Here is a 27,825-nt window from a genome sequence, read left to right on the forward strand (position 1 = left end):
CCACCGCCGCGGGCTGCTGCTGCTGCTGCTGCTGCCGCACCAGGGGCAGGGGCGTGGGCGGCAGGGGCTGTGTGCCGTCCGTGATGTTGGAGCGGGTGCGCAGGATCTGGAAGAACTCCTCCATGTCCACCAGCGCCGCACGCAGCTCCCTGCGTGTGTGTGTGTGTGTGTGTGCCATTGCGTGTGTGTGTGTGTTAAAGAGCTCAAGGAAAACATTACGCGTAGGACAGTGTGTGTGTGTGTGTAAGTGTGTAAGTGTGTGTGTGGTGTGTGTGTGCCATTGCGTGTGTGTGTGTGTGTGTAAGTGTGTGTGTGTGTGGTGTGTGTGTGTGTGCCATTGCGTGTGTGTGTGTGTGTGTTAAAAAACGAAACGAAAGCCCGCCCAGACGACGCCGGAGTTACTTACGGATACCTACCAATTTACCGAGCGTCGCGTGGTTGCCGTCACCCAGGTAGTCATACTTACCCGCGATAAGCCTGTAACCCCACGGGCGACCATTCGGCCTGACCCCGCGACGCACCTGTATGCGTCCATGCTCCGCACCCTGGGCGCGCTAAACAACGTTTACCCAGCACGCCTAATTCCCGTATTCCCGCCCGCTGGTCGTAGTCGAGCTCACCTATAAGCATGGGAATGGAAAGGCATTGGGCGGCAGCACAGAAGTGTCACGGACATGTGAAATGGCAGCACGCATCCCAAAGCCCACCCACTAACTATGTCCGTGAAAGGGAACGAGTCTGGGGCCGCGCGGCTGCAAATAGCGCCCGACTGCATGGGGCGCATGGCGGGCGGCGGTTGCAGAGACGCTGGGTCGGGCTGACTCGGCTGGCAGAAAAGGGCGTGTGCCCGTCACCCCCGAACCCGCGCATAACCCGTATCCCGCATGTGTGCGCAAGGGTCAGACATAGGCTGGTGTGTGTGTGTGTGTGTGTGTGTGTTAAAGAGCACAAGGAAAACATTACGCGTAGGACAGTGTGTGTGTGTGTGTGTGTGGTGTGTGTGTGTGCCATTGCGTGTGTGTGTGTGTGTGTGTGTGTGTGTGTGTGTGTGTGTGTGTGTGTGTGTGTGTGTGTGTGTGTGTGTGTGTGTGTGTGTGTGTGTGTGTGTGTGTGCACGGTCTACTGTATGAGAGAGGACATGACGAGCGCGACATGCAGCGGAGCAGCGCACAGGTGTCCCCACCCCCCTGCCCACAGCCCACAGCCCACCGCCACAGCCCATCGCGCACCACAGCATTGCTCCTGCAAGCCACCATCCTCCCCTGTTTGTGTTTGGTTCTTGTGATCCCTATACCCCCTCCTCCTCCCCCTCCCCTCCCTAGTTTCGCTTTGTTTGGCCTGGTATTCAAACCCCCTCCTCCCTCCCCCTCCCCCTTCCCCCCCTCCCCCTCGCCCCCTCCCCCCAGTCCGCCCCCCCCCCCGCGCCCGGCCCCCACCTGTAGAACCAGCCCAGGAACTGCAGCGGCGCCCACAGCTGCATGATGAGGCCCGAGGCCATCACCAGGTCGCCGCCGGTGGCGCCGCCGGGGCTGGAGATGATGGCGGCCAAGATGGCGGCCATACCCACAGCCAGGATCAGGCCCTTTGGGGGGTGGGGGAGAGGGGTGGGGTTACATTCATAATTAGTTAAGGAAGTTGGGGGGGGGGTGAGGGGTTTTTGGAGGGAGGGTGGGTGGGTTGGTGGTTGGGTGGGCTGTAGTTTACTCTAATCCCATTGCACACGCACATACACATCCACGCCTCCTTGCACACACACGCACACACTCTTCCCTCCCCCGCACACACCCACCTGTCCCGCGTTGAGCGAGGAGCTGAGCAGCTCGGTGCGGTAGGAGGCGGACTGGAAGTCACGCAGGTGGCGGTCGTACAGACCCACCTGCGTGTGGCGCGTGTCACGTGTGTGTGTGTCTGTGTGTGTGTGTGTGTGTGTTAGTGTGTGTGTGTGTGTGTGTGTGTGTGTGTGTGTGTGTGTTGGGAAGAGGCGGGGGATTTACATTCATGATTAGCTAAGGAAATGGTGGGGGGAGTAGCCATTCATGTGAACGGTTGTAAGGGGGTGGGTGAGGTCCCTGCCAATCCCAACAAACCCAAGACCCAGAACCAACCGAGGGCAAGGGCAGCCACGGGCAAGGGAGGGGCAGGGAGCAGGCGAGGTGGTCAGTGTACGTGTCATGTGGGGCGCGATGGCGCACACCATTGACGCAGGTGGGGGTAGCCGTCCACTGGGGGGAGGGGGTGGCAGCCTGTGTGCTGTCCAACACGCCCTGCTACTTTCCTCAGTGGCACTTATTAACAGCTCCCCACCCCCCACCCGCCATCCCCTACCCTCACCCCATCTCCACCCCCCCCTCCCCACCTCCAGGTTCTGGTTGTTGAACAACGTCACGGTCTCCACATTGAGCAGCGCGTCCACCGCCTTGCTGCTGGTGGCGTTGTCCAGAGCGTTCACCTCCTGCCGGGGGAGTGGGGTGCGAGTGAGGGTGAGGGGTGAGGGTGTGTGTGTGTTGGGGGGGTGGAGGTGGGGATTGGGGGGGGGATTGGGTGGGGATTGGGGCGGGGGCGGCTGTGGGGGATGGGGTTGGGGACTGGGGCCTGGGATTATATGACGAGGCGTTCCAGGCATGGTGTAATCCGAAGATGGCGGGTCCTGCCCTGCAAGACACACGCACGCCCACGCGCACGTGCCCCCGCGCCCTGGCCCCCTACCTTGCGCACGTCCGTGGCGGCCTGTGTCATCATCACTGTCCAAGTCACGTAGGCGGCAAAGGTGAGGCCCAGGATGCCTGAGCGGGAGGAGGGGGAGGGGGGTTGAAGATACCGTCCCAAACTAAACCAAACCAAGCTAAATTAGCGGAGCGCAAGGAGAAGGAGGTTGGTTGGTTGTTGGTTGGTATGGTAGTTGTAGGAGCTAGGACTCACACGAGGCCCGCCAGCACACGCAGACACACGCGCAACCACACGGGTTACCCGCCCCTGACCCTGACCTCTCAATCCTCTACCTCCCCTTCCCTCAAACCCCGCCTTGGCTGGACACCAGCACTTCATACGCGTCACATGCGTCGACGGCTGCCAGTCCTCCCCTCCCCTCCCCTCCCCTCCCCTCCCCTCCCCTCCCCTCCCCTCCCCTCCCCTCCCCTCCCCTCCCCTCCCCTCCCCTCCCCTCCCCTCCCCTCCGCTCCTCACCCGCCAGCGCCGGCCCGAACCTGCCGGCCAGCAGCACCGCCACCGCCGTCAGCTCCAGCCCAGTGGGCAGGAAGGTGAACACCATGGCGCGGTACAGCACAGCGATGGAGCGCGTGCCTGTGTGTATGTGCGTGTGTGTGTGAGGGTGAGGGTGTGTGCGTTTCCTTTTATGGGGATTATGTTAGGTGGTGGTGGTGGTGGTGGTGGTGGTGGTGGCGCGTCAACCGACACACGGAGCAGCATAACAGCACCAAGCTTGGCGGAACCGTCCATGCAAGTAGGCACCAATACCAATGCCCGCCTCCCCTCCCGCCTCACCTCGCTCCAGGATGCGGCTGACGCGGCCTGTGCGCCTGTCCAGGTGGAAGCGTGTGTCCAGGGCCAGCACGTGCGCAAAGGTGTGATAGGCCATGCGCCGAGTCACGGCCTGGCTCACAGGCGCGAAGAAGGGAGACTGCGCGGGAGGGCGGTGGGGCGGTGAGGGGAGGATTGGGAACAGGTTGATAGGGGGGAGCCGTTCGTGGATAATGGAGGGACGAGGGGGAAGGGACGGGGTTTGTCAGGGGCGCGGTGACCAAGAGCTGGCGCAAGCATCCTCCTGTGCGGCAGACATCCACGCGAGGGCGCCGTCCCAACCCGTAACCCGTCATCCCAACCACCGCCCCCGCACTCCAGCTGCACACACGCACACACACGCACATACCATCCCACCCCGAAACACACGCGCACGCCAACCCAATGGTCTCTCCACCCCACCAAACACCCCACCCCATCCCACCCCACCCCACCAAACACCCCGCCGCCCACCCCACCGAACACCCCGCCCCCCACCCCATCATCGGTACGCGCAACACCACACCTGCTGTCTACTTCACTACACTTCTCTGTACCAATCCTTACAACCCCACACACAACGCACCTGGCTCTCCTTGGCCAGCACCCGCACGCAGTCCAGCACGCCGTAGGTCAGGGCGGCGGTGAGGGCGGCGCTGAGGGCGGCCTGGGAGAAACCCGTGGACTGCGGGGCGTGTGCGTGGGGGTGTTTGGGGACGTGGACAGGCGTGTCATTGCGATGTGTGCTTTGGTGGCAGAGAGGAGAGAAAACGCCATGTGCGGCGGGACACGTAGCAGCAGTTACGAAGACGACACGACAGCTGACATGCTGGCAGCGCACCCACGTGTGCTCACACGTGTGCACACCCACAGGGGCCGCCAAGCCTTCATCCCGCCCCGGCCCTGCAGGGCGTGTGCCCCCCACCCCCCCACACACGCACACGGGCCCCTGCAGCCCTCCTCCCCAGCCCACTCTCACCGCCATTGCGTCCACGGCTCCCTTGAAGGCCAGAGGCAGTGAGATACCTGAAGCGGCAACAGCACACTTTTAAACACAGCAGGTGTGCCACGGATTTAGGCGCCGGTATCTGCACGGATACTGACACTGACACGTACCCCTCTCCCCCCCCCCCACACACACACGCCCCCCCCCCCCCCCCACGCACCCGCCAGTTTGGCCACACACATGCAGCCCAGGGCAGCCGCCAGCCGCCACACCAGGTAGCGCTCCTGCAGCGCCAGCTTGAGCCTGTGGGCGGGCCGGAGCGGGGGAGGAGGAGGCGGGGGTCAGCTTACTCCAGAGCCAACCAAACCAAGACCCGGAACGAAGGGCAGAGGGGCAGAGGCACAGAAGGGCGAGCGCATGGCGTGAAAAGTGCCACTGGGGAGCATGACGTAACGCGACGTGACGCCATCTGGCGTCCCGCGAGGCTCCCGACACGCTCGTCAGTGCCCTCCCGCGCGCAGCCTTACCATGCCCAGCTCTACCACGTCCAGCCCTACACGGCCCCCCTGTCCTGTCCTGTCGTGTCGTGTCGTGTCGACACCGCTTGCTCACGTTCCAGGGGCCTCCTTCCTGCCATACCTCTCCTCCTCCCGAAGCTTCCCACCCGCGCCCCCACCCTGGCCCCTCCATTCCCATGATACAACTATCCCCGCCAGCGCCCACGGCCATACACACTGCACTGCGGCTGCCCAGAGCCATGCCGCTCAGCAACTCACAGGTACGGCACAACGTCAGAGAGGTTGGCGGTTGACGGCGGCGCCGGCAGCGGCGGCACGGCCGGGAACTGCGCTGCTACAGCCGCCGCCACTGTGTTGTACACGCTACTGCCGTGGCCACTGCTACTGCCTTTGCTGCTACTGCCGTTGCCGTTGGCGTGCGCCGCCGGCGCCGGCTTGGCTGCGCCGTTGTGGCTGGCGCCGTCGCCGCCCGGTTGTAGCGGAATGGAGATGGCTGCAGCTGCGCCGGTGGCGACGGGGCTGTAGCCCGGGGTTCCGCGGAGGGTGGGGGTGAGGAGGGGGCGGCCTGGGCCGGCTCGATGCCGACTGGCCAGCGAGTGGCAGGCCAGCCGCTGAGGCAGCAGCGAGCGTGTGGCCACGCCACAGCGCGCCAAGGGTTTGGGTGGCCCCGTTGCCATCGTCATCGCTAAAGCTATGGCTGTTGTATTATATCGCTGTTGTAATTTGTAGCTGAGTTTGTGCGGCTCGACGCGGGCCAGCGGTGCGGTGGTGTGGCCACTCGTCCGGAAATGTGGTGTCTGGGTTGATTGACTTGACACCCGTCTGTATAGCAAGTCAGTCCAGTAAACCCAAATGACGCAGCTCGGCGCGGCGTCTTTGTTTCGGGTCGAGAGGCGAGACGGTCGCGCAAGAGCCTCCAACTATAGGAGAGAACGAACGCACTGATGTAATATGCAGATAGTTGCACAAGTGTCTGGGTATTGCAACACAATTCTTACCAGGCAGAAATAAGGGTGGAACAGAAATCACGAAATGACCTCATCCCGTCGAAACAGGTGCATGTCCGCGTGAGTCCAACAAACAAAATTACTAGAGGCGTTAAGTAAAACTTAATACCAAGAGCCTAGCACAATAGGCTTACGGAACGGCGGGTTACCGAAATTACAAGCAGTTGCAGCCAGTGACTTGTTTTATAGCAGAGATATCTACATGAATACATATCAATAACTTGTGCGGAGGGTTTTAGGATCGTGCAAGCGCACCGCAACAATCAACCCTGCGTCCAATAGTGGTATTGGAGCGGAATGCAGTCTGCATCCATAAACCAATCAACCAATCCCTTGTCAATTGCGAGCACCAGCGGCACATGGGCGAGGCCCCAAGCCGGCGTGCCGCGCGGCCTAGCGCACCGCAATGCCGCCGGTTCGGCGCCGCAAACCCGCGCCTGCTGTCGCTCGGGCCCGGCATCAGCCACCTCCCAGTCAGCGCTGCTAGCTGCATTTGCCGCGGGCGTGGCATGCGGAGCCGGCGCACGGTGCCCAGGCGCGGCGGCAACATACCAGCCAGGCGGTGAACCCGGTGATACGGTGGGCGCCTCCGCCGCCGGGGCCTGCGGCGCCGGCAGCGCTTCCTTGCCCAAGAGATGCCGCGACAGCAGCAGTGTCTGGGTGAATCCATCAGCAGTAGTAACGTTTGGTGCTTCACGCAGTAGGGCTGGCCCCCGGCGGGCTGTGGCGACGGCTGCGGCGGCAAGCGCCGGCGGCACCGACGGCGTCGGCGGCCCTGCAGCCAAAAAGCACGCGCGGGCGGAGTCTACAAAGCACAGTGCGGCTGCTGCGGAACCCGCAGCCCCCACGGCACCAGCTGCCGCTAGCGGTACTGCTGATGCTGCCGCGACGCAAGCAGCGGCGCCAGCTGCTCCGGCTGGGTCTGCGGCGGGAGCGGGTGCTGGTGCCGGTGCCGGTGCCAACGCCGCGGCTGAGCAAGAGTCGCAGCATCAGCAACCGACATCGCAGCAACAGCCGTCACAGCAACCGACATCGCAGCAACCGACATCGCAGCAACAACAGCAGCAGCAGCAAGTGCAGTCCGAGTATGTGGAGGAGTACGAGACGGTGTATGTGACGGAGTCGGAGGTGCCCGAGGCCGGCAGGGCGGCGGCGGCGGCGGCGGCGGCGGTTGGGCCGACGGAGGCGGTGGCGGCGGCCGGAGGCGGCTGGGCGGGCGCCGGCGCCGGCTCCCAGCAGCGGCTGCTGCACCAGGTGCGCGCGGAATGGGATGGGGTGGGGTGGAAGGGCTTTGCAAACAACGCCGGCTGACGCGGCCGGGGCGTGGAAGCCTGCCTAGTTGCCTGCCGGCCATCGTCCACACATAGCCAGCCTCCGCCCGTACTACCCTCCGCCATTCCAAACACACGCGCCACCTCCCACACAGGCCTCCGGTGGCCCGGCGCCACCCCTGGCCTCCTCAACCGCCGCGGCGGTTGGCGGCAGCCTGGCTGGCACGTCGGTTGGCGGTTGGGCGTTGGCGGCGGCGCTGCTGCTGGCTGTGCGGCTGGGGCGGGAGGCGGCGGACGAGGAGCGGACCGACCTGTTCGCGCTGCAGGTGCGTGGCGTGTGTGTCTGTGGTGGATTTGGATTCATGTGCGTGCATGTGTGGGGGTATTTATGTGGTGATGTTGTTGGGTGTACCCGTCAAGAATAATTCCCGACACGGTAACTGGATCCAAGAGAACACGGGGTGCCTTGCCAAGCCCTGTCGGCAGCCTCAGCCCCCATCATACCGCCTCCCGCAACCCCCGCACCCGCACACACGCACACACACACACACACACACACACACACACACACACACACACACACACACACACACACACACGCACACACGCACACACGCACACACGCACACACGCACACGCGCACACGCACACACACACACACGCACACACGCACACACGCACACACACACACACACACACACACACACACACACACACACACACACACACACACACACACACACACACACACGCACACACACAGGCCCGCCAGGCGGAGGGGCGTCAGCTGGACACGGCGCTGCGGGCCCGGCGGCGCGAGTTCCTGGAGGAGGAGAAGAAGAGGGCCGCGGAGGAGGCGGAGCGCAGGTGGGGGCGGAGGCCGGGGAAGGGGTGGGGCGGGGGGCCGGGGAAGGGGTGGGGCGGGGGGCCAGGGGGGCGGGGGTGTCTTCACCAGTCACCCAGAAAGGACCAGAGACACCAGGGGGCCAAAGGTGTGGGCTGGGGCGGGCACTGGGGTCAAGTCGACGATCAAGTACAACGTAGTAAGAAAATACACTCATTGTTTCTGCGCGTGTGTGTGTGTGTGTGTGTGTGTGTGTGTGTGTGTGTGTGTCGCTCGGCTCTCAGGGTGGCTGAGGCCAAGGCGCGCGCGGAGGCTGACGCCCGGGCGATGGAGGAGCGCAAGCGCCAGGAGGAGGAGGAGGCGGCGCGCGAGGCACAGCGCATGGCGGTGGGTGCGGGGGCGGCGGCAGCGGCCGCGCGTGGGTGTGCGGCTGTGCGGCTGTGCGGCTGTGCGGCTGGCACTACCGCTGCAGCTGCACTCTCATGCTCTCCATGTTCTCTGCTCACTAGCACACGTTTACTTGAATCACTGCACACAACTGCTCGCCTACGCCTCTCTATTTACATCTTTCGGCCATGGCTTCAGCCGTATCACGAGCAAACCACCAGCTGCACTCAGCAGCTGCACATCTCTCTTGATCTCTGACGCCTGCTGTTTACTTCGCTACACATCTCTGTACCATCTTTGCAACCTCCTCTGCCCCTCCCCCTTCTGCCCTCCTCCCCTCCCTCTCTCTGCAGGAGGCGGCGGAGGCGGCCCGGCGTGTGTATGAGGAGCGCGAGGCGCGGCTGGATGCGGAACTGGTGGCGCGCGCGGAGGTGGAGCGGCGGCTACGGGAGGAGGCGGAGGCGCGGAGGAGGGCGGAGGAGGAGGCCAAGCGGTGAGGCGGCTGCGATCAGGAGTGAACGAGTACCGAATGCGTAGTACGGGATTCGGGCACCAAGAAGAGAGCGGAAAAGTTGGCCATGCACGCGTGGTGTGCGCGTGTGATGTTTTATGGATGTTGCATCACTGCCCGGGTGCAGGCGTGCTGAGGCGGAGGCGGCTGCTCGCGAGGCGAAGCGGCGGGCTGCGCAGGCCGCGGCGGAGGCGGCGCGGCGGGCGGCGGAGGCGGCGGCGCTGAAGGAGACGGACCGGCGGCTGCGGCTGGCCAGCAACTGGTGCGGCGGGGCCTCGTGCTGGAGCGGCCTTGGGTCTAGGGGCGTTTTGGCAACCAAACGACCACCTCGCAAGTCGCAATGCGTCACGCCTCTGCAAACACATTTTCAGGATATGGTAAACAGCTTTTGCGATCAGCACTCACATACGGTACGCCTCTGCGCACGCACCCGCCTCGGCATACAGGTATACACTGTCGTTCAAGGGCAGTGTGGCCGGCCGGCCCGCGCCGCCAGGCACCATCGTGCCGCCGCCGCCCGGCGCCGCCGCCGCCGCCGCCGCCGCCGCCGACCTGCTCCGCGGCGGCCCGGCGGCGGCCCGCCTCGTGCTGGACTGCTCCGTACAACTGTCAACCGCTGCCCGTACGGCGCCGACGCTGGACGTGGCGGCGGTTGCGGCGGCGGCGGCGGTGATGGGTCCCGGCGGCGGCGCCGCCACGGCCGGCAGCACGGATGAGGGGACGGTGGCGGCGGCCGAGTCCGAGGCGGCGGCGGCGGCTGCGACGGTGCGGCTGGAGGCGGCAGAGCTACCGCCGCCGCCGGCTGTGTCGCTGGAGGCGGCGGAGGCGGCGACGGCGGAGGCGGTTGCGGCGGTTGGTGGATCCAGCAGCCGTCCGTACGAGTCGGCGGCGGCGGCGGTTGAGGGAGCGGTTGACCTCACAGGTGCGTGCGGCTCATCGGTGGTTCATTAGAGGCTGCAAACACGTACATGCGGTCGTGCACTGGTCATGGGGCTAAGGGCGAAGCACGTAAACAGTGTTTGCACGCTGCCTTCCTCAAAGACGCCAATGTTTTGGTTATCTCCGCTCTTCCTCGGGGGCAAACAGGCAACGCCTCCGAGCCGCTCGCTCTGCTCCTCACTGGCGGCGCCGCCGGCAACGGCGGCGGTAACGGCGGCGGTTGGTTGGGCCAACTGCCGCTACAGCCGGCGCCTGCAGACGCGCTGCGCGCGGTGCTGGAGGCAGAGGTGGCGGCGGCGACGGCGACGTCCTCGCAGTCGCTGCCGGCGGCGTCGGAGCTGGTGGCGTGGGAGCTGCGGCACTGGGGGCGCATGGCTCACTTGCAGGTGTGGGTGGGCGTGCCGCTCGACGTCCGAGAGAGTAACAGAATGAACGATTGATGGAAAAGTGCATGGAATGCAATGCGAGGCGTAAGATTGTGTGCGGGTGATACCACCCAAGGCGGCCATGCTCCACATCTCTTCCTACCATCTTAAGTGTATTTCAGCCAATGTGGACATGCATATTCTTTGGCCCCTGCACCCAGTCGCTCTCAATCTCACACATGCGTGTTGCAGCTGCTTGCGGCGGGGCGGCAGGTGTGTGTGCAGCTGGCGCCATTGCTGGGCCCGGCGGAGAGCCTGGAGCAGGGATTCGAGGTAAGCGGGTGCTGATGGGGGCGGGGGCAAGAGGGCCCTGCGTAAGAAGGGGAGGGCGAGGGCAGGCGGGTGCTGATGGGGGGAGGCGGTTTTGTATGAAGGGCGCAGGTGGAGGCAGGTGGAGGCAGGTGGAGGCAGGTGGAGGCAGGTGGAGGCAGGTGGAGGCAGGCGGGGTCAAGCGGTGTACAGTGTCAGGGAGGTTGCTGGTCGTGTGTTTCCCTGGGCGGCTGGTTGGGTAGGTGACTGTGGCCGAGCCCCTTCGCTGCGCCGCCGTACGCCACCATGCTAGCCTGCCATTACGCGTATTGCCGTAGCCCGGAAAAGAGCTCAAACACCGGAAATGATGAGATTGAACCCTGTGTTGTGCAGTGCCGCATTGTACGGCAAGTGCCGCCGCCGCGGACCGAGCTGCCGCCCGCCGCCGCCGCCATGGCGCCATGCGTGTCGCCGGCACTTGCCCGCGCCGCCGCCGCCGCCGCCAGCGCCAGCGGCGCCAGTGGGACCAGCGCCGCCGCCAGTGGCGGCGGCGGGCTGCAACTAGCTGTGAGTCTCATTGATGGCGTGATCTCGCGGGAGGAGGCGGCGGCCGCCGCCGGCGGCCGTGATGGCGCTGCCAACGGTGCGGCGCTGCCGCCGCTGGCGGTGGCGGCGCTTGTGTACGCTGAAGCACTGGAGGCCGCGGGCTACGCGCCGCCGCCGCCGCCGCCAACGACGGCGGCACTGTCAGGCGATGCGTCAACAACGGCGTCGGCCGGCAGCGGATCGGAAGCTGACGGCGAGGAGTCGGCAGCGGAGGTGGCGGCGGCGGCGGCGCCGGCGGCGGCGGGTGTGGCGGCGCTGGAGCGGTTGATGCGGTACCAGCTGGGGGAGCGGGCGCGCGGCGCGCCTGCAGACAGCCTGGCCGCCACTGCCCAGGTGTGTGTGTGTGTGTGGGTGTGTGCGTGTGTGGAGGTGGCAGGGTGTCAGGTGCACAGCGGGCGTGCCCACATGCTGTATGGCGCTCCGCGCACACAAACCAAGAGCCAACCGGACGTGTCGGCCCTTCCAAGTCCCGTTCATTGCCGTAACTGCCCCCCCTGCTCCACCTATCTCATGCTCCTGACGCCGCCCCACTCCATCTCCAACCCCACCCGGCCCGCCCGCCCCCTTCCTAAAGTAATCATGAATGCACCCCTCCGTTGCCACAGCGTATGCCACGCTCTCCGCCTCGCTCTTTTGCATTGGGTCTGGCATTAGCTTGGGCTGGCCTTTATAACCCCACCCGCCCCTTGCGCTATATCACAGCTGCTGCGGCGTGTGCTGCCCGGTGGCGGCCGCCACGCCGTGTGCCGCGCCCTGGAGCGACTGGCCGAGACCAATATGAGCCTGGGTGCACGGCAGGCGCTGCAGGTGCGTGCGTGTGCATGTGCGTGTGCGTGTTTGTGTGTGACCTGCTCTTCGCACACATCCTATCGCCCTTGGAGACACACGTGCATGCCATGTGCGTGCACGGTGTCGACCCCTGCCCCCTGTGCTCCGCCTCACGAGGACGGTCCCGCCATCCCCCCCCATTATGACTGCACTTCCCCGCCACACACACACGCACACACACACGCACACACACACACACACACACACACACACATTTGCGGTAACTTCAGGTAACATCCGTAAACCGTCGCTTTGCTGCATCGCATACACTGTCTTTGCGCAACGTTTTCCTTGTGCTCTTTAACACACACATTTGCATTTGCCGTCATGCATGCGCCCATGCCGTCCCCCGCCTGTTTACTTGCTCGCGGTCGCCCATCCTCCGTCTCTTTCCCAAATCGCGCAACCCCTAGTATAGTTAATTGGGCTGGGACTGGGCTGCGTGTTTGCTCGTCGCGCGCCGCCGCGCTAACATGTTCCTTCGCTCTTGTTCGTGACACTCCCCTCCTGCTGCCCTGTGCTCTGTTGTTTTCTTATTCGCTCGCAGGTGAGAATTTCATCGAGGATTGGGCGGGAGCGAGCTTGGACTTAGCGGGCGACGCGGAGCTAGGAATCGTAGAAGTGCCTGGGCCTCACGGTACCGTGAGCACATGCATGGGTTTGCACCCTTGAGAGCGTGTGGACACTAATCCCCCCTCGAGGTTAGAGTAGCGGGGGTTGCGCGAATTCCGGTTGGTAAGACCGGCGGCTCACCGCCGCAGGTATGCGAGGTAACTTCAGGTAACATCCGTAAACCGTCGCTTTGCTGCATCGCATACATTGCGCAACGTTTTCCTTGTGCTCTTTAACACACACACACACACACACACACACACACACACACACACACACACACACACACACACACACACACACACACACACACACACACACACACACACACACACACACACACACACACACACACACACACCACACCACCACCACCACCACCACCGCCGCCACGCCACCACCGAACAGATCCGGCGGCAGCGCGCGGCTCTGGAGGCGCAGGCGGCGGCCGCGCTGGCGGAGCAGCGGGGGCAGGCGGCGGGCGGGGCAGGCAGCCTGGCGGCGGTGGGGCCGGGCGGCCCGGCGGCGGCACGGTGCGTGGTGGGGCGGTTGCTGCCCGTGCTGCTACTGCTACTGCTTCTGCTGCTGCTGCTAGGCCGCGGTAGCTGTGGTGGTGCTGCTGCTAGAGGCCACGTGGGGATGTGCTGCCTGCTTGCCCCTGGCGCTCTCACCCGGTCACACCCGCTCTCGCACACACGCCGGTGCTCACCCAGACACCCACCCGCCCGCTCGCTCCCGCTCAGGGGCTCTCTGGTGCCGGTCCCGGAGCGGCTGTGGGCCAGCCGCAACGTGGCCAACAACCTGCTGCGATTCGGCGAGCCGCTGCAAGTGGGGGAGGCGCTGCGCATGCTGGAGGAGGCGGGTGAGGCGCAGGGGGTATTTGTTTTGGGGGGGGGGTTTGCGAATACCAGCCCAAACTCAACCAACCCAAGCTAGGGAGAGGGAGGCGGCGGCCGCGGCGGGCTTTTATCCCAAGCCCAACAAGGGACAAAGAACACAACAAAGAATGGGTATCATGAGGAAAGGAGGTCAACACACGAGGTCAACAGTACCGTTGTTTCTACCGACATGACCGCGTATGCCAGCCGTGCAGACGCCCGAATGTGCATGGAAGTTGTTGCACACGTGTGCGTGTGTCTCGCAGTGGCGGTGGCGCGGCGGCACTACGGCGAGCGGCATCCAGCACAGCTGCCCGTGCTGCTCGACTACGTGGACGCGCTGGGGGCGGCGGCGGCGGTGGCGGCGGCGGCGGGAGGCAGCGTCCGCGGCGGCGGCGGTGGCAGCAGCGGGGCTGCCAAGGGCGAGGGCTTGGGTGACGCAGCTGCGGTCGCGGCGGCGAGGGCAAAGGCGGCCACAGAGCTTTTGGAGGTGGTGCAGGTGCGTGGCTGTGTTTGTGTGTGGGGGGGGGGGATCCATGGCACCATGCCTTGTAAGAAGGAGGCTCATGGGCTGGTCAGAGCGCGCAGGAGACCAGCAGGCATTTCTGGCTCACGCTGTGACACGCACCGCCTCGCGCCGCTGTGCCCGATGACACACGTGTACACCTGCCTTCCTTTTGCCTTCATCACGGCATTGCAACCAACAACTTGGCACCTCATTATCTCCTCATCACCAAACCTCCCCCGCACAGGGCATCTGTGAGCGCTACCAGGCCAGTCGTGATCTGCTGTCGTGTGTCCTGCTCCTGGAGGCCGCGGTGGGCGAGGTGGGCGCCGCGCTCAAGCCGCCCGCGGTGGCGCGAGGCAGCGCGGGCGCCCGGGCCGCCGCCGCCGCCGCCGACCTGGCGGCGGAGCTCATCTACGCCCTGAAGCCGCCGGAGGCACGCACCGTGGGTTGGGGCCGCGTGTGCGTGTGGGTTTGTGCCGTAGCGCGTATTGCCGTACCGCAATGCCGTCGTACCAACGCCCCGCCTTGCCTGGTCTACGAGCGCGCAATATTGCCGTGCCTCGCCCCATGCTCATTCCGGCCTATAGACGACAACCCACTCCCCGCCCCCAAGCCGCCCCTTCCCCCTGTGCCCAATGTACCTCGGGCTACGACCTCGCTTCTTCTTGACCAATCACGAATGTGACCCCCCCCTCCCTCGTTCATTTACAACCCGCCTCCCTCGCTGCCGCCAGGTCATGACCGCCCGCCGTGACGGCGAGCTGCCCAAGCTGCTGCGGCGCCTGGGCCGCGACGCCAGTGAGGAGCTGGGCGCCTACGCCAGCGGGCGGCGCAACAAGTGGTTGGACGCCTGGGCGAGGGGGAGCGGGGCGCTGCCGCCGCTGCGGCCGTAGGCTGTGGGGGTTGGGGGTTGGTGGATTGGGGTTTGGGGTTTGGGGGATTGGGGGTTGGGGGAGGGGATACAGGGGGATTGGGGTTTGGGGCGATTTAGGGCTGGGGGTTGGGAGGGAGTTCATTCAAATTTCCAGTTCGACCTTTGGATTGAGGGCTGGGGGTTGGCGGGTGGGGTGAGGTGAGGGGATGGAGGTGAATGATGGGTAGATGGTACCCGTGTTTTGGCGGATGGGTGGCACGGTGTGTCCTTAGGTGGGCGCGAGGCGCTGGAGGCGGACGAGGGAGGGAGGTGGCGTAGACTGCGGCATAAACGCGGACGTAGGTTGTAGGGGATGACAAAGGCATGTCTAAGACCGGTTACGAGTTACTCGCGGCGGCGAGGGCGCGGTTGAACGGGCCCGCAGAGGGCTGCGCAGAGCTGCTTTACCGCATGCTGCGTGCTGCGGCTACCTATCGTGCATGTCTTGCAGCTGTACGGTATCCTCTCCTGCCGTTCATCCTCCCTCGTGTAATCGTGTTCATGGCATTTGCCCATAAGGGGGGTTTCACACGTGACATGCGAAGCCGGCTTCGACCCCGAAACCGGGTCGAAGCCGACCTCGGAACCGACCCCGAAACCGACTCGCCAAGCCGGCCCCCCCACCCCGATTTCGCAAAGCCGGCTTCCACATTTCACTACCGGTTTCGAGGATTCCCATCATTCCATTGATATATATTATCATATGGCTATGCATAGACACTTCACAGCCCCAAAGCAGACCCACGCGCCGCGAATGCCAAAGAATAGGTGGCACAATCTCCGCTGAATTTCGCGAATCCACGTCACAAAGTCAATTTTGCGCTATAAATGGACGTTTGGTGTCAACTCCTCGCTCAATAGCTCTGTCTCGCGTGTGCATGGCTGCGAATGGCATGCGCCGGACCGTGCAAATGGCCTGTGGAGGCCGACTGTGAGCATTTTAGCTGCTATGGTTGTATGTATTGTCCAATAGGGCAGCAGGATAATAAAAAGCTGCCCAGCGTGGTGCAATGCAGGGTTTCCTTCATGAAAAAGGCAACATCTCGACCACAGACTGATAAGTGCTTTGTTTTGAGATGTATACACAAGTCATTGCATGTTTTGGGGCAGTAAGGATGCGGGCAGCGTGAGCATCTTGTTGGCTTTGGCCCGTCCGCGCACACAAGTACGTGTCTCCATTGTATAAGGGTTTTGTTCTATAAAAGAAAGCTAAGTAATAAGCAAGAGAGACGAAGCAAGGTTGAAACACAGTTGGTTTCGCACTGTGCCATCCGCCGCACTGCGTGTGAATCGGTTTCGCCCGTTAAGCCGGCTTTGACCCAAAGTTGGCTTCCCACGTGTGAAAGCCCCCTAACATGATGCTTACGGGTCACACCCCATGGATCGCTTGGCGGTCCGCTAGCGGTAAATGCACCCTTCTCACGCACAAAACTCTTACTCCAGACTCAATGGTGGTTTCCTAGCCTCTTTTACTGTGCCTGGTGCACGTAGTGCCCATGCCGTGCTTACTTGATGTGGTGGAGGCCTGATGACGAAATTTTCCGCCCCCCCCCACCAACTCACCCTGAACTTTGGGACCCCATCACTTCGCAGGTTCTACCCAGGTTACAACTCTGAAAGCAAAGTTTGAGCGCTCTCGCTCAGCTCTTCCTCGTTAGAACATGGGGTTACATCCCAGGCGAAACGACCCCCCCGCAGGCACGCTGTGCGCTGCACCCAGACATCACAGCGGCGTGACTCGCACGTTCTCGTGCACCGTGCCGCGGCGCCACCGCACGAGCCCCACCACAGCCGCCGCCAACACCGCCACGCCCGCCACGCCCCCCACTGCCGCCCCCACAATGGCGGCTGACACAGATGAGCTGCTGCCACGGCTGCCACTACTGCCACTGCTCTGGACCGACGTTGGCGGCGGCGGTGGGTAGGTCTGCTCCGCGTCTTCCACGCTGCTACTGGTGCCGGTGCTTGTGCTGGTCGCGCCACCGCCGCCCGTCGCTGCTGCTGCTTCCATCAGTCCGCCTGCGTCTGCTGCGGCCATGTCGATGGGCTGTTGCTGCTGCTGCTGCTCCGTGGCGGCTGTAGCTCCTTCTCCTGCTGCAGACGACGGTGCGGCGGCCTCCCTCGAGACCGCAGCAGAAGATGCAGCGGCAGGTTTGGGGCTGCTGCTGCTGCTGGTGGGTGCCGGCGGCGGCGGGCTCATCGTCGCCACCTGCGGGTCTACGAGTTGGCCATTAGCAGCAGCAGTAGTGCCAGCGCCGCTGTCGTCCAGCAGTACGGCCGCCGAGGGTTCATTCCCGATGCCGGCGGCATCGGCGGCACTGGTCAGGCTGGACGACGAGCGGACCACTCCCTGGGGCATGGTGACGTCAATGTCGTAGTCGCCGACGTACGTGCAGAGCCCGGGTGCAAACTTGAGTCTTATAAACCAATCGTTGGTCGAGGCGCCGTCGGTGGACCTGGTGATGCATGCATGCATCATCATTGGGGCGTAGACATCAGCAGCAGGGATGGGAAGGGGTTATAGATAGGACAATGTTACACCGAATGAAGGGTCTACCTACTGATATCTGGCACGCACAACAATTATGTGTGCATAATAACAGTCAACGCATGCGTGGATACGTGCGTGCGGTTGTGTGAGTAGTAAGCGAGCGTTGCTGTGCGTGTGTGCGCGTATGTGAACCTAATTATTACTGTTGCTCACCACGCAGTGCAACATGGCGCATACAAGTGCGGGTTGCACTTGATCGGATTGCATCTGTAATGTGCGCCCTCCGCATTTCCATCGGGAGGGTAGGCGTACGACCATGGGTCAATGGTGGCGTTGCGGTACAGCACGTAGCCAGGTTGTGGAGGGCACGCTGTGAAAGCATCATCAAGTAAGCAAGACATCATACGTCAAGCAGGAGTGCTACAGCCAGGAGTGCTATAGCCAGGTAGGAGTGCTACAGCCACAGCCGCCCAGCATCATGCATAATGGGTGATGAGCAAACCATACGTACGTGACACTTACGGTCGAATGCCTGTCTGCAGGAGCTGACGGGGGCGTTGGGCCACGCGATGGTGCTGTTCGTGCACTGCTGGCCCGCCGCCTTGGGGAACCCGCCGAGTATCACGCCCTGCCAAGATAGATGGGCGGGCGTGGTAGAAGGTAGGTGATGAGCGGGCAGAAAAGGGCGGCGGGGGGGGGGGGTTACATTCATGATTAATTAAGAAGTGAAGTCGGGGGGGGGGCAGGAGGGGGGGAGGGCGGGGGGAGTCAGTCCGGAGGGCGGGCTGCGTGTGGGGTATAATGTGGTCCACGGCATGACACGGCTGCCTATCTGACGCGTGCTCAGCAGACTGCGTTTCATGATGACACATGTACAGCCAAAGCCATCGATCCAATTGTCGGCACCCACAATCAACAATCGCTCACTCCAGGTGCCCCAACACGGGGGCGGCGGCGGCATGGGCAAAACAAACTTCGCACACTTTTGGCCCCGGACTCCCCAGCCCCTACTAGACATCTCACTCTTTGTGTTGATTGGCCGGGAGGAGCGTCGGCGCAGGTGAAGTCGGCATACCCGTCATTATCGCAGTCCATCACTTTGAAGATTCCAGTAGCGCACCAACCAGCAGGCCGGTCGCAGGCTGGGCAGAGCAATAATGGAGCAATAATGGGGCGGTTGAATTGAGGGACGGGTGTGGTTGACTGCGTAGGCGGCTTGATGGTTTGTGCTTACTTGTGTGCATGGGCAGTCAATGACACTAGATTCTGCAACAATCCATCCACGGCGTCACTCCATCCAAGGCATGACAACCCATAACCGCATCCAACGCATGCGCCGCTAGGTTATCAACAGGAATGACGACATGAGTTAACATGCTGCCGGCACGCCCTAGCTAGCATCTATGCATCCATCCATCGCGCCCTGGACTACTTGGTTGCGCTCACTTCCAAAGACCGGCGGGCACTCGGCGACGGTGGCGTTGGGCCAGTTGTTGACGCATGTGGTGGTGGTCTGCACCGACAGGATCACACCCCGGCGGCCCGTGGCGTCCATGCAGGTGTGCGCGTCCGGCCAGCCGTCGCCATTGCAGTCCACCGATCGGTTCAGCACGGCTCCTGCACGATACCGGTAAGTGGCACACGGAGGTTGTTATAGATAGGCTTAAAGCTAGCTAGGTTACATGACTCCTAGACTTCTGCCCTATCTGCCCCCACGTCGAGTCCCCCCTGGTCGGTTACCTGGATGCACGCACCAGCCGGCCGGTGGCACACAACCTGCAGCAGCAGCATGATCAGTGTTGCTTACTTGTGCAGACTTGTGAGACGTGAACCGGCGGGGGTCACAGCCAGCCGGGCTGGAGAGATAGATGCAATTAACAGTGCAACGCACACTTCAATAATCGCATGTTAATTGTGCTGCCGGTGGCTGGGCGCACGAAATGGCATGCTCGCGCCCATCAGGCTCCACGGTGGTACGCCCGCCCGTGCCTTGCTCGGTCGTTTGGCTCACATGCAAGACCGTTTGCCGTCCGTCCGCTGTCCCTAAGCGGGGCCTGCTGTCTAGATAGCAGCCGCCGTGTCAGCAGCAAGCATATATGGCGTTGTTCAACTAATTGAGGTAGGGCGCTGATTGAGAACTCACTGGTCGCTATAGGTGCGCCAGGCCGTGGTGGGCTTGGCGACGGGGGGCGTGGGCTTGGTGGGCGCGGCGGAGGAAGCGGCGGCAGCGGCGGAGGAAGCGGCGGCAGCGGCGGCAGCGGCGAGGGTGGCGGCGAGGGCAGCTTCACGTAGGTGCACCCGCCGTAGCTGCTGCTCTGCAGCGTGTCGATCTGGCCCAGCGTGCCAACGGCGTACTTTCCCTCGGAGGAAAACATGATGCAATTGTACTGCGACGCGCACTGCCCCAGCGTAGGGTACACCATGTTGTAGGTCGGGGTCAGGGTGTACACCATTAGACCCAGGTTACCCGGGTTACGGCCGAACACGGTGTCCGGGAGTGAAGCATAGCCGGGCGCGTCGATACATGAGCCTGCGTACGTGCAGTACGTAGTACGTGCACACAGCCACACACGTGGGCAATCACACTTGCTGTGTTAGCAGCATGGTAGCTATCCCGCGCTGGACGCAATGTATGGTGGCAACGGATCTGGTTTAAACAGGGGGTGATGCCGCCCCTATTTGAGTCTGAAAACGACAATATCACATACTTACGATTAAACACTTGGGGGCAGGGAGTTGCTGGTGCAACGGTCCGGGTTTCCACACACGATGGACCAATCTGAGCTGTAAAGATGATGCGGCGATTTCCGAAAATGTCATTGCAAAAGTGATCCAAATAGCCGTCGCCATCACAATCCTCCTCGTGAGAGTAGACCTCTGTGGGCTGGACACACCAGCCCGCTCCCCGCGCGACGCAAACTGCGGGAAGAACGTGTGTCAGGAACTGAATGGGAGTCTAGTTTGAACAGCTGGGGAAAGGGCTGCGCCCCTAAAGAGCACGTGACATAACACTAGGCTTGATGGGCGGCAGGCATCAGCAACCCCACGCGCCCCGAAACACATTCCTGCGCTGCACCCTTGTAAGGCCTCCCAAACTATTATATAATGCAACCCGCATCAGATGCGACCCGCTTGATCAGGGGGGCGGGCACGCATTGCGCCTAACCCTGCCCCCGACCTGGCCCGCGCTGTGCCCGCCCTGGCCCGCCCGCGCTGTGCCCGTCCTGAGCCCGTCCCCACTCATCCCTTTCAAGGGAAACGCACCCACGCCCATTGCGCCCACGCGGCGTTGTTGCAATGTCCTTGAGGTCGAGGATGAAAGTAAGTACACGCACCTGGCGGAGGCCTTGGCGGCGATGGCGGCAAGGGCGGCGACGGCTTCGGAGAAGGCGGGTTGGGCGGGCTGGGCGGTGCCGGGCCTTATGGTGCGGCAGACAAGATGGTTGCAGCAGGGGAGAAGGGTGGGGGAGGCGGGGAGGGAGGGAGGTTAGCTTGGTGAGGGAAGGTGAAGCAAGCGAATGGACCTTGATAGTTTTGGTGTTCTGATCGGCAATCCGCATTCTGATCCGCAACGGGTCCCTGCCACCTATCGCCTATAACCTACTGCTCCGCTGCTACAAAGTCGCTTCGCGTATTCTTGTGTAATCCGCGTGTAACCAATGCAATCTTATTTTTGGTCTGCATCGGCTGGGAAGCAAGGTAATGTTCATGCTCAAGCTCGTGCGTGCGGGCGTATGTACGGCCATCCACAAGTTGCATTGGTTGGTCCCTACGTACCGTTCTGTGCATATACGTTGTTTGAGTATGGACCTCCACAGATCTGCGGGTGATGACAAACAGCATGGCATACGCACGTAGTGCTTAGCAAAGGCATGAACTGCTCCGTCCTACCTTGGTATAGCCAATGTGATGAGTTTTGAGTAGCTAGATAGATAGCAACTAGTCCCAGGTCTGTCTGACGGTGCGCTAAACGGATGTCTGGGTACATGCATGCACGCAAACGACGCCTCACACGCACGCACCTACCTGGCTGCTGTTCCCGCCGCAAGGCATTGTGCACTCCGTAGAGGGGCCCAGGCTTGTCGCAAACGCCAGGTCATTGCCTCCAAAGCAAAACCAAGAGAACTGCACCCCAAACAGCTTCAGTCCGGCGGCACGAGCCAGGGCGGCGCACCACTCAAGCGTCAAGTTCTTTTGATCAGATGCCAGCACCACCGGCAAGAGGCGGGTGGCGTTGTCTCTAAAGCAGCCGTAATGGTAGGGCGGCGGCGGCGGTGGGGAAGGCAGTGGAGGCCGAGGTGAGGGCGGAGACGGCGGAGGCAGCGGGCGGGGCGGGAGCGGTGGTGGCGAGGGAGAGGGCGGGGGGCTGGGGCCCGGAGGCCGCGGGCTGGCTGGCTGTGGAGGGCTAGGAGGGCTTGGTTGCGCTTTCACATACGCGCATGGCTTGCCTTCCCAGTACATCAGCCGGAGGATGGGTGAGGTGGCGCACAACCCGTCCCGGTCCCACAGGTAGCAGGTGTAGGAGTCACAGAACCTCTTTGCCGCAGCCGGTGAGGTCTCCCCCCACAACGCAACGTAGCTGTCCGGGTAATTGCCCCAGCCCCAGTATGCGTCCGGCAACGCCACGTAGGCGGATTCTTCTGGGCAACCTGTAAGAAGCAGTTCAGCAGCAGGCGGAGTAATGGTCAAGTAATGGTGGAGGAGGGATTTGATAGAGGCCAAGCAACTTACTAGCTAGGCAACAATCAAGCAAGGAAGGCGGACGTACGTGCGTGAGGCAATGGTCAACAGAGTGATGACACCACCGAGCCGCATTATTATTTGATCGATGGAGCCAAGATAGACGCACGCAAACACGACGTGCTCATCCATGTTGCGCATACGGACAGTCAACACGTGCGTGCGGCTACAATATTAGCCTATTTACTACCTAGCTAGCAGCAAGCAAGTAAAGCAAGCAGCGTCGCTTACGGCTGAACACGGGCGGGCAGGCGGCGGCAGAAGCGGCCACGGAGGGCCACGTGTCGGCGCAGGCGGTGGTGTCGTTCCGGCCGGTCGGCGGGGCCGCCAGGATCACGCCCCTGTTGCCGCTTGCGTCGTAGCAGACCTGGTCGTCCATGCCATCGCCGTTGCAATCCACGCGGAGGTAGATGCTGAGGTCTCCAGCGCACCAGCCCTGTGGCCGCTCGGTGCAGGCTGCGAACAGCAGGCGGCGGCGGCGGCAGCAGGTACATAGCAAGTGAGCCATCAAGCGAGCGAGCGTAGCGATGGGCTTTGTGTGATGAGTTCATTGTTTGAGTGCCTAGCTGGCGCTGGGCGTGCATCTATCTCATCACTTGATCAGCGCGACTGACGTCCTGTTCGTTGTCACATCGCCACTCACATGCATGCGCGTGCAAAGCAGGTGGCGCTAGACTGCATGCGGCCCCGCCCCACGACAGGTCAACAGTATTGGCCCAATGGCGGCCGCCCCTCATCTCAGGCCCCCGGACGTCTGACGACCCTCGCTACAGCGCCGGCCGATGTGCATACCTGGAGGCGGGGCCGGCACGGGAGGCTGGGGCGGCGGTGGAGCTGGGGGGCGGGGAGAGGGTGGGCGAGGGCTGGGCGGCGAGGGGGGCCTTGGCGAGGGTGGGCGGGGGCTGGGCGGCGAGGGGGGCGCTGGCGAGGGCGGCCGCGGCGAAGGCGGGCTCAGCGGGCCTGGAGGAATGATGGAGGCCGAGGCCAGCAGTCGAGAGGCGGAGGGGCGGGCGGCGGGTTACGTAGAATTATGAGATGGCGTGCGCACACAAAGGATGCATGCAGGCTACGGCCGTATATGCATGTGCGTGCGAGCGAGCAAAATTAGTTGCGTGTACGCAGTGCTTTTGCGCCCTTGTGCCAAAGGCGTTTGCGTTTGCCGCCGCTGCCGTTGAGAGCGAGGGGCACGCACTCTTACCGCTGAAAGCATATACCCCATTCGCGTACTGGCCTCCGCAGATCTGCGCGGATGGCAAATCAAGACACGTGGGGCTTACAGCGGGTCCTTGCTGATTGTTGTGCACGCTAATTGCATCACCCTAGCTAGCTACGGGTCGGCGGCCGGCAAGGCACAGGTGCTCCAGATAGGCACCCCCCCCCCACACACACACACACTCCGTTAGTTACTGCGGTGGCCGCCACCTAGCGATATCCAGCGCCCCGTACGTTACGACCGACCGCGCGCGTGCGTGGCCGCCGTGGGTATGTATGCGCCTCCTCGCTCCCATGCATTCCGTCCCCCGCCGTGCTCAACTCCACACTGACAAGGCGACCAAACGGATGGATGGGGCTCCCCACGCACGCACCTGGCTGCTGTTCCCGCCACACGGCATTGTGCAGTTCGGGGAGGGGCCCAGGCTTGTGGCAAACGCCAGGTCATTGCCGCCAAAGCAGAACCACGAGAACTGAACTCCGTACAGCGGAACACCGGCGGCGCGAGCCAGGGCATCACACCACTCCAGCGTCATGTTCCTTTGATCCCAGGCCAACACCACCGGCAGCCGGCGGGCGTCGCTGTCCTTGAAGCAGCCCTGGTACACATAGCCCGGCGGTGGAGAAGGCAGTGGAGGCGGCGTGGGTGCAGGTAGGGGAGGCGAGGGAGAGGGCGACGGCGGGCTGGGCGGCTCCAGGCCACCTGCGGGTGGGTGGGTGAGGGGGCGGGGATGGAGGTAGGTCAGCACGTGCGTGATAACCGAGTGGCCGCACACCATACTGCTGACCATGCAAACATACACTCACGGCACGCGGCAAGCCGGCGACGACGTCCTAGCTAGTACGCCCCATCAGGTAGATAGATGGATGCGCTATCTACGGCTACCTCCGGGCGCAGGTGGGCTCGGCGAGGGTGGGCTGGGGGGCTGGGGCGGCGGAGAGGGCGGCCGCGGAAATGGCGGGCGAGGGCTGGGCGGCGAGGGGGACGGCGGGCTGGGCGGGCCTGGAGTAGGGATGGAGGTCGGGGCCGAGAGCGAGGTGCGTGGAGGGAGGGAGGTAGGGGCGGGTTGGCGTGGCAGGCAGGCAGGCATGCAGGCAGGCAGGCACGGACAGGGGCAATCCTGGGGAGCTTCGCCTCCCCCTGGATCGCTTCGCTCGGGGGGCTCAGCCCAAAACTGATCAGCCTAAAATAATCAACCATTCCCGTGGCTGGTTGTGCGTAGGCCTAGGCGAAGTTGATGAACAAGGAATGCGCGCCAAATATGTGTGGACTGGCGTGATGGGTCCACGCGGCAATTCACATGGTCAGCAGCCCCGCTTACCATTGAGCGCATATAGGTTGTTTGCATATTCTCCGCCACAGATCTGCAGTCGATTGGATGCATGGGGCAGATGCATCGAAACTAACATACGCACACATGCGTCGGCACAGGTGCCACTCATGCCCCAACCCATCCTGCTACCCTACCTCACAAACAGCGGTACGCACACATGGAGAGAGGCCAGCATCCAACACCGGTCTTACCTGGCTGCTGTTCCCGCCACACGGCCTTGTGCAGTTCGGGGAGGGGCCCAGGCTTGTGGCAAACGCCAGGTCATTGCCGCCAAAGCAGAACCACGAGAACTGAACTCCGTACAGCGGAACACCGGCGGCGCGAGCCAGGGCATCACACCACTCCAGCGTCATGTTCCTTTGATCCCAGGCCAACACCACCGGCAGCCGGCGGGCGTCGCTGTCCTTGAAGCAGCCGAAATGGTAGGGCGGCGGTGGCGGTGGGGAAGGCAGTGGAGGCGGCGTGGGTGGGCGTGGCGGGGGCCGGGGCGGCGAGGGAGAGGGCGAGGGGGGACTGGGCGAAGGTGGCGGGACAGGAGCGGGCGGCCGCGGTGGGACAGGGGAGGGCGGCCGCGGCGGGACAGGGGAGGGAGGCCGCGGCTGTGGTGGCGGTGAAGGCGGGTTGAGCGGAGAGGGGCCGGGCGAGGGCGGCGGCGCTGCAAGCATGATGCATTAGGGGCAGCAGCAGCGGGCCCCATCCAGTCGTGAGTCGTGCCCAGGTGCCGCCGTACAGTCCTAGCCTAGTCTAGAGGTAGTAGCAGCACCCATGCATGCCGATCGATGCCTTGAACCAAACATCATATCATGCACATGCACTCCGCCGCCGAGACATCGCCTTGCTTGTATCGAGCGAGTAGCTTGGTTGCTAGCCGCTAAAGCACGCGTGCAAAACGTGATGACCGGACCTCGCACCAACCAACCAACCACGCACCTATCTTGACGTGAATGCAGAAGCCAGGGTAGATGCGCGCATCCACCTGCGAGGGGTCCAGCGGCCAGGCAGTGCTCTTGGTGTAGCCCGCCGAGTTGAAGCCCGCGCACCGCGGGTCGGAGCTGCAGGCAGCCGCCGCCAGCTGGGGGCTGCCGTAGGGGCCGCCGGCCATGTCGTCGCCTGTGTGGTCGTAGGCCGCATAGCCCGTGTAGCCCTCGAACTGCTGGGGGCAGCCTGTGTGCCGGTGAGCAACAGGTCATCAGCAGGTGATGAGCGTTCAGTGTTCCGTAAGCAGTCGAACGTCAGCAGGGTTTAACTGATCCATGACGGACGGAGCATGACGGGCGACTCTGACAATTGTAATTGCATATGTCATATTGCATGCATGCGCAGCCCAACTTCAACAACGACGCGCACCCGCAATAGTTGGGGAAGGGGGTGGACGTGGCTGCGGCGAAGGGGGCAGCGGCGGCCGGGGTGCAGGGCTGGGAGGCCGAGGCTGAGGCGACGGCGGGGCCAGGCTTGCCTGCAGAGAAGGGGCGGGGCTAGGCGGGGCACTGTTGGCCGGCGGCGCAGGCGGCCGCGGCGGCGGGAGCGCGCTGCTGCTGTTGGTGCTGTTACTGCTGTTGGCGCTAGGCGACGGAGCGGGCAGCGGCGGCCGGGGTGCAGGGCTCGGAGGCCGAGGCTGAGGCGACGGCGGGGCCAGGCTTGCCTGCAGAGAAGGGGCGGGGCTAGGCGGGGCACTGTTGGCCGGCGGCGCAGGCGGCCGCGGCGGCGGGAGCGCGCTGCTGCTGTTGGTGCTGTTACTGCTGTTGGCGCTAGGCGACGGAGCGGGCAGCGGCGGCCGGGGTGCAGGGCTGGGAGGCCGAGGCTGAGGCGACGGCGGGGCCAGGCTTGCCTGCAGAGAAGGGGCGGGGCTAGGCGGGGCACTGTTGGCCGGCGGCGCAGGCGGCCGCGGCGGCGGGAGCGCGCTGCTGCTGTTGGTGCTCTTACTGCTGTTGGCGCTAGGCGACGGAGGGGGCAGCGGCGGCCGGGGTGCAGGGCTGGGAGGCCGAGGCTGAGGCGACGGCGGGGCCAGGCTTGCCTGCAGAGAAGGGGCGGGGCTAGGCGGGGCACTGCTGGCCGGCGGCGCAGGCGGCCGCGGCGGCGGGAGCGCGCTGCTGCTGTTGGTGCTGTTACTGCTGTTGGCGCTAGGCGACGGAGCGGGCAGCGGCGGCCGAAGTGCAGGGCTGGAAGGCCGAGGCTGAGGCGACGGCGGGGCCAGGCTTGCCTGCAGAGATGGGGCGGGGCTAGGCGGGGCACTGTTGGCCGGCGGTGCAGGCGGCCGCGGCGGCGGGAGCGCGCTGCTGCTGTTGGTGCTGTTACTGCTGTTGGCGCTAGGCGACGGAGCGGGCAGCGGCGGCCGGGGTGCAGGGCTCGGAGGCCGAGGCTGAGGCGGTGTTGTTGCCTGGGTTAGCCTCCGACCTTCCAGCCCTGTGTGTCATACAAGCCATTCTTAGCTTCCTGTCATGTTTGGATGATGCACTGGTGCACTTAATACGTACGTTGGCTGCCATACGCGTGAGCATGAACTTTCCCAGCGCCGGTTTGGCCCAAGCCGTGCATCTCACTACCATGAGTGCATGAACAAGCTATGGTCATTGCTAAAAGCAAGAGATTTAAAGTCCCCTGCATTTCTGTGCGTTTGCGCGCGCAGCAGCGGCGGGTTAATTTGCAGTACACAACCAGCAGCAGTCTGCAGATGATTGTGTTGCTATGTCATATCTAACATATTTTAGCTTCATGTATGTATGAATCGACGGCTATGTCTTCAGATGCAGCTATGCATGCCCGCGGTTTCGTCCAGATGGCGGTTACTACCTAAGTCCCTCGCAAAGCAGCGAGCTACGTTCAGACTGCAGCGTTCTCCTGGTGTGGAACGTTTGGGCTCGAAAAAGCTGGAGTGAGGGCTGGAGAGACAACGAAGCGACGCGGTACGAAAGGCCGACAGGGGCCGACCAGGTAGGGCCGACCAGCGGGCCTGCACGGGCCGACCATCCAGGGCCGACCAGCAGGGCCGACCGGGGCCGCGGTGAGCGGCGGTTGGGAGGCAGCAGTTTGCGTACGTGGGGCCCTGGCATGTTATACATGCGGCTTCTGCAAAAGTCTTCTAGGACAACT

General features: G+C 63.5%; 3 protein-coding genes across 3 annotated transcripts in view; 1 reads left to right on the plus strand and 2 right to left on the minus strand.

Annotated features, from left to right (window-relative positions):
* CHLRE_13g604150v5 (uncharacterized protein) overlaps nt 1–6,067 on the minus strand; it is a 10,594-nt gene extending 4,527 nt beyond the window's left edge. The window contains exons 1-11 of the mRNA XM_043069835.1: nt 5,239–6,067; nt 4,683–4,765; nt 4,496–4,542; nt 4,103–4,201; nt 3,502–3,637; nt 3,184–3,300; nt 2,707–2,783; nt 2,357–2,452; nt 1,790–1,876; nt 1,437–1,582; nt 1–149 (exon numbers count right to left, since the gene is read on the minus strand). The exon at nt 1–149 is cut by the window's left edge and continues 239 nt beyond it. Of these exons, the coding sequence (XP_042917810.1) occupies nt 1–149; nt 1,437–1,582; nt 1,790–1,876; nt 2,357–2,452; nt 2,707–2,783; nt 3,184–3,300; nt 3,502–3,637; nt 4,103–4,201; nt 4,496–4,542; nt 4,683–4,765; nt 5,239–5,657 (1,456 nt within the window). The 5' untranslated portion in view covers nt 5,658–6,067. The remainder of the gene's footprint in view (nt 150–1,436; nt 1,583–1,789; nt 1,877–2,356; nt 2,453–2,706; nt 2,784–3,183; nt 3,301–3,501; nt 3,638–4,102; nt 4,202–4,495; nt 4,543–4,682; nt 4,766–5,238) is intronic.
* Nucleotides 6,068–6,207: 140 nt separating this feature from the next.
* CHLRE_13g604200v5 (uncharacterized protein) lies at nt 6,208–16,159 on the plus strand. Its single transcript, XM_043069836.1, has 16 exons — nt 6,208–7,241; nt 7,414–7,584; nt 8,022–8,125; nt 8,387–8,489; nt 8,843–8,982; nt 9,128–9,262; nt 9,447–9,922; nt 10,087–10,325; nt 10,557–10,637; nt 11,007–11,552; nt 11,922–12,026; nt 13,068–13,192; nt 13,403–13,521; nt 13,804–14,036; nt 14,290–14,487; nt 14,780–16,159. The coding sequence occupies exons 1-16, from the start codon at nt 6,285–6,287 to the stop codon at nt 14,936–14,938; spliced, it is 3,891 nt and encodes a 1,296-aa protein (XP_042917811.1). The 5' UTR covers nt 6,208–6,284; the 3' UTR covers nt 14,939–16,159.
* A 2-nt stretch (nt 16,160–16,161) lies between these two features.
* Nucleotides 16,162–27,427, minus strand: CHLRE_13g604250v5 (uncharacterized protein). The gene is made up of 21 exons (XM_043069837.1): nt 27,210–27,427; nt 26,083–27,138; nt 25,666–25,899; nt 24,927–25,390; nt 24,724–24,766; nt 24,288–24,404; nt 23,776–24,104; nt 23,388–23,430; nt 22,982–23,149; nt 22,421–22,645; nt 21,476–22,098; nt 21,227–21,269; nt 20,785–20,868; nt 20,162–20,368; nt 19,593–19,979; nt 19,190–19,225; nt 18,896–19,066; nt 18,473–18,591; nt 17,972–18,077; nt 17,663–17,819; nt 16,162–17,414 (listed from the first exon to the last, which is right to left on the minus strand). The coding sequence occupies exons 1-21, from the start codon at nt 27,268–27,270 to the stop codon at nt 16,682–16,684; spliced, it is 5,406 nt and encodes a 1,801-aa protein (XP_042917812.1). The 5' UTR covers nt 27,271–27,427; the 3' UTR covers nt 16,162–16,681.
* Between the last annotated feature and the right edge of the window lie 398 nt (nt 27,428–27,825).

The sequence above is a fragment of the Chlamydomonas reinhardtii genome, chromosome 13, assembly GCF_000002595.2.
Source record: "Chlamydomonas reinhardtii strain CC-503 cw92 mt+ chromosome 13, whole genome shotgun sequence".
NCBI classification, from domain to species: Eukaryota; Viridiplantae; Chlorophyta; class Chlorophyceae; order Chlamydomonadales; family Chlamydomonadaceae; genus Chlamydomonas; species Chlamydomonas reinhardtii.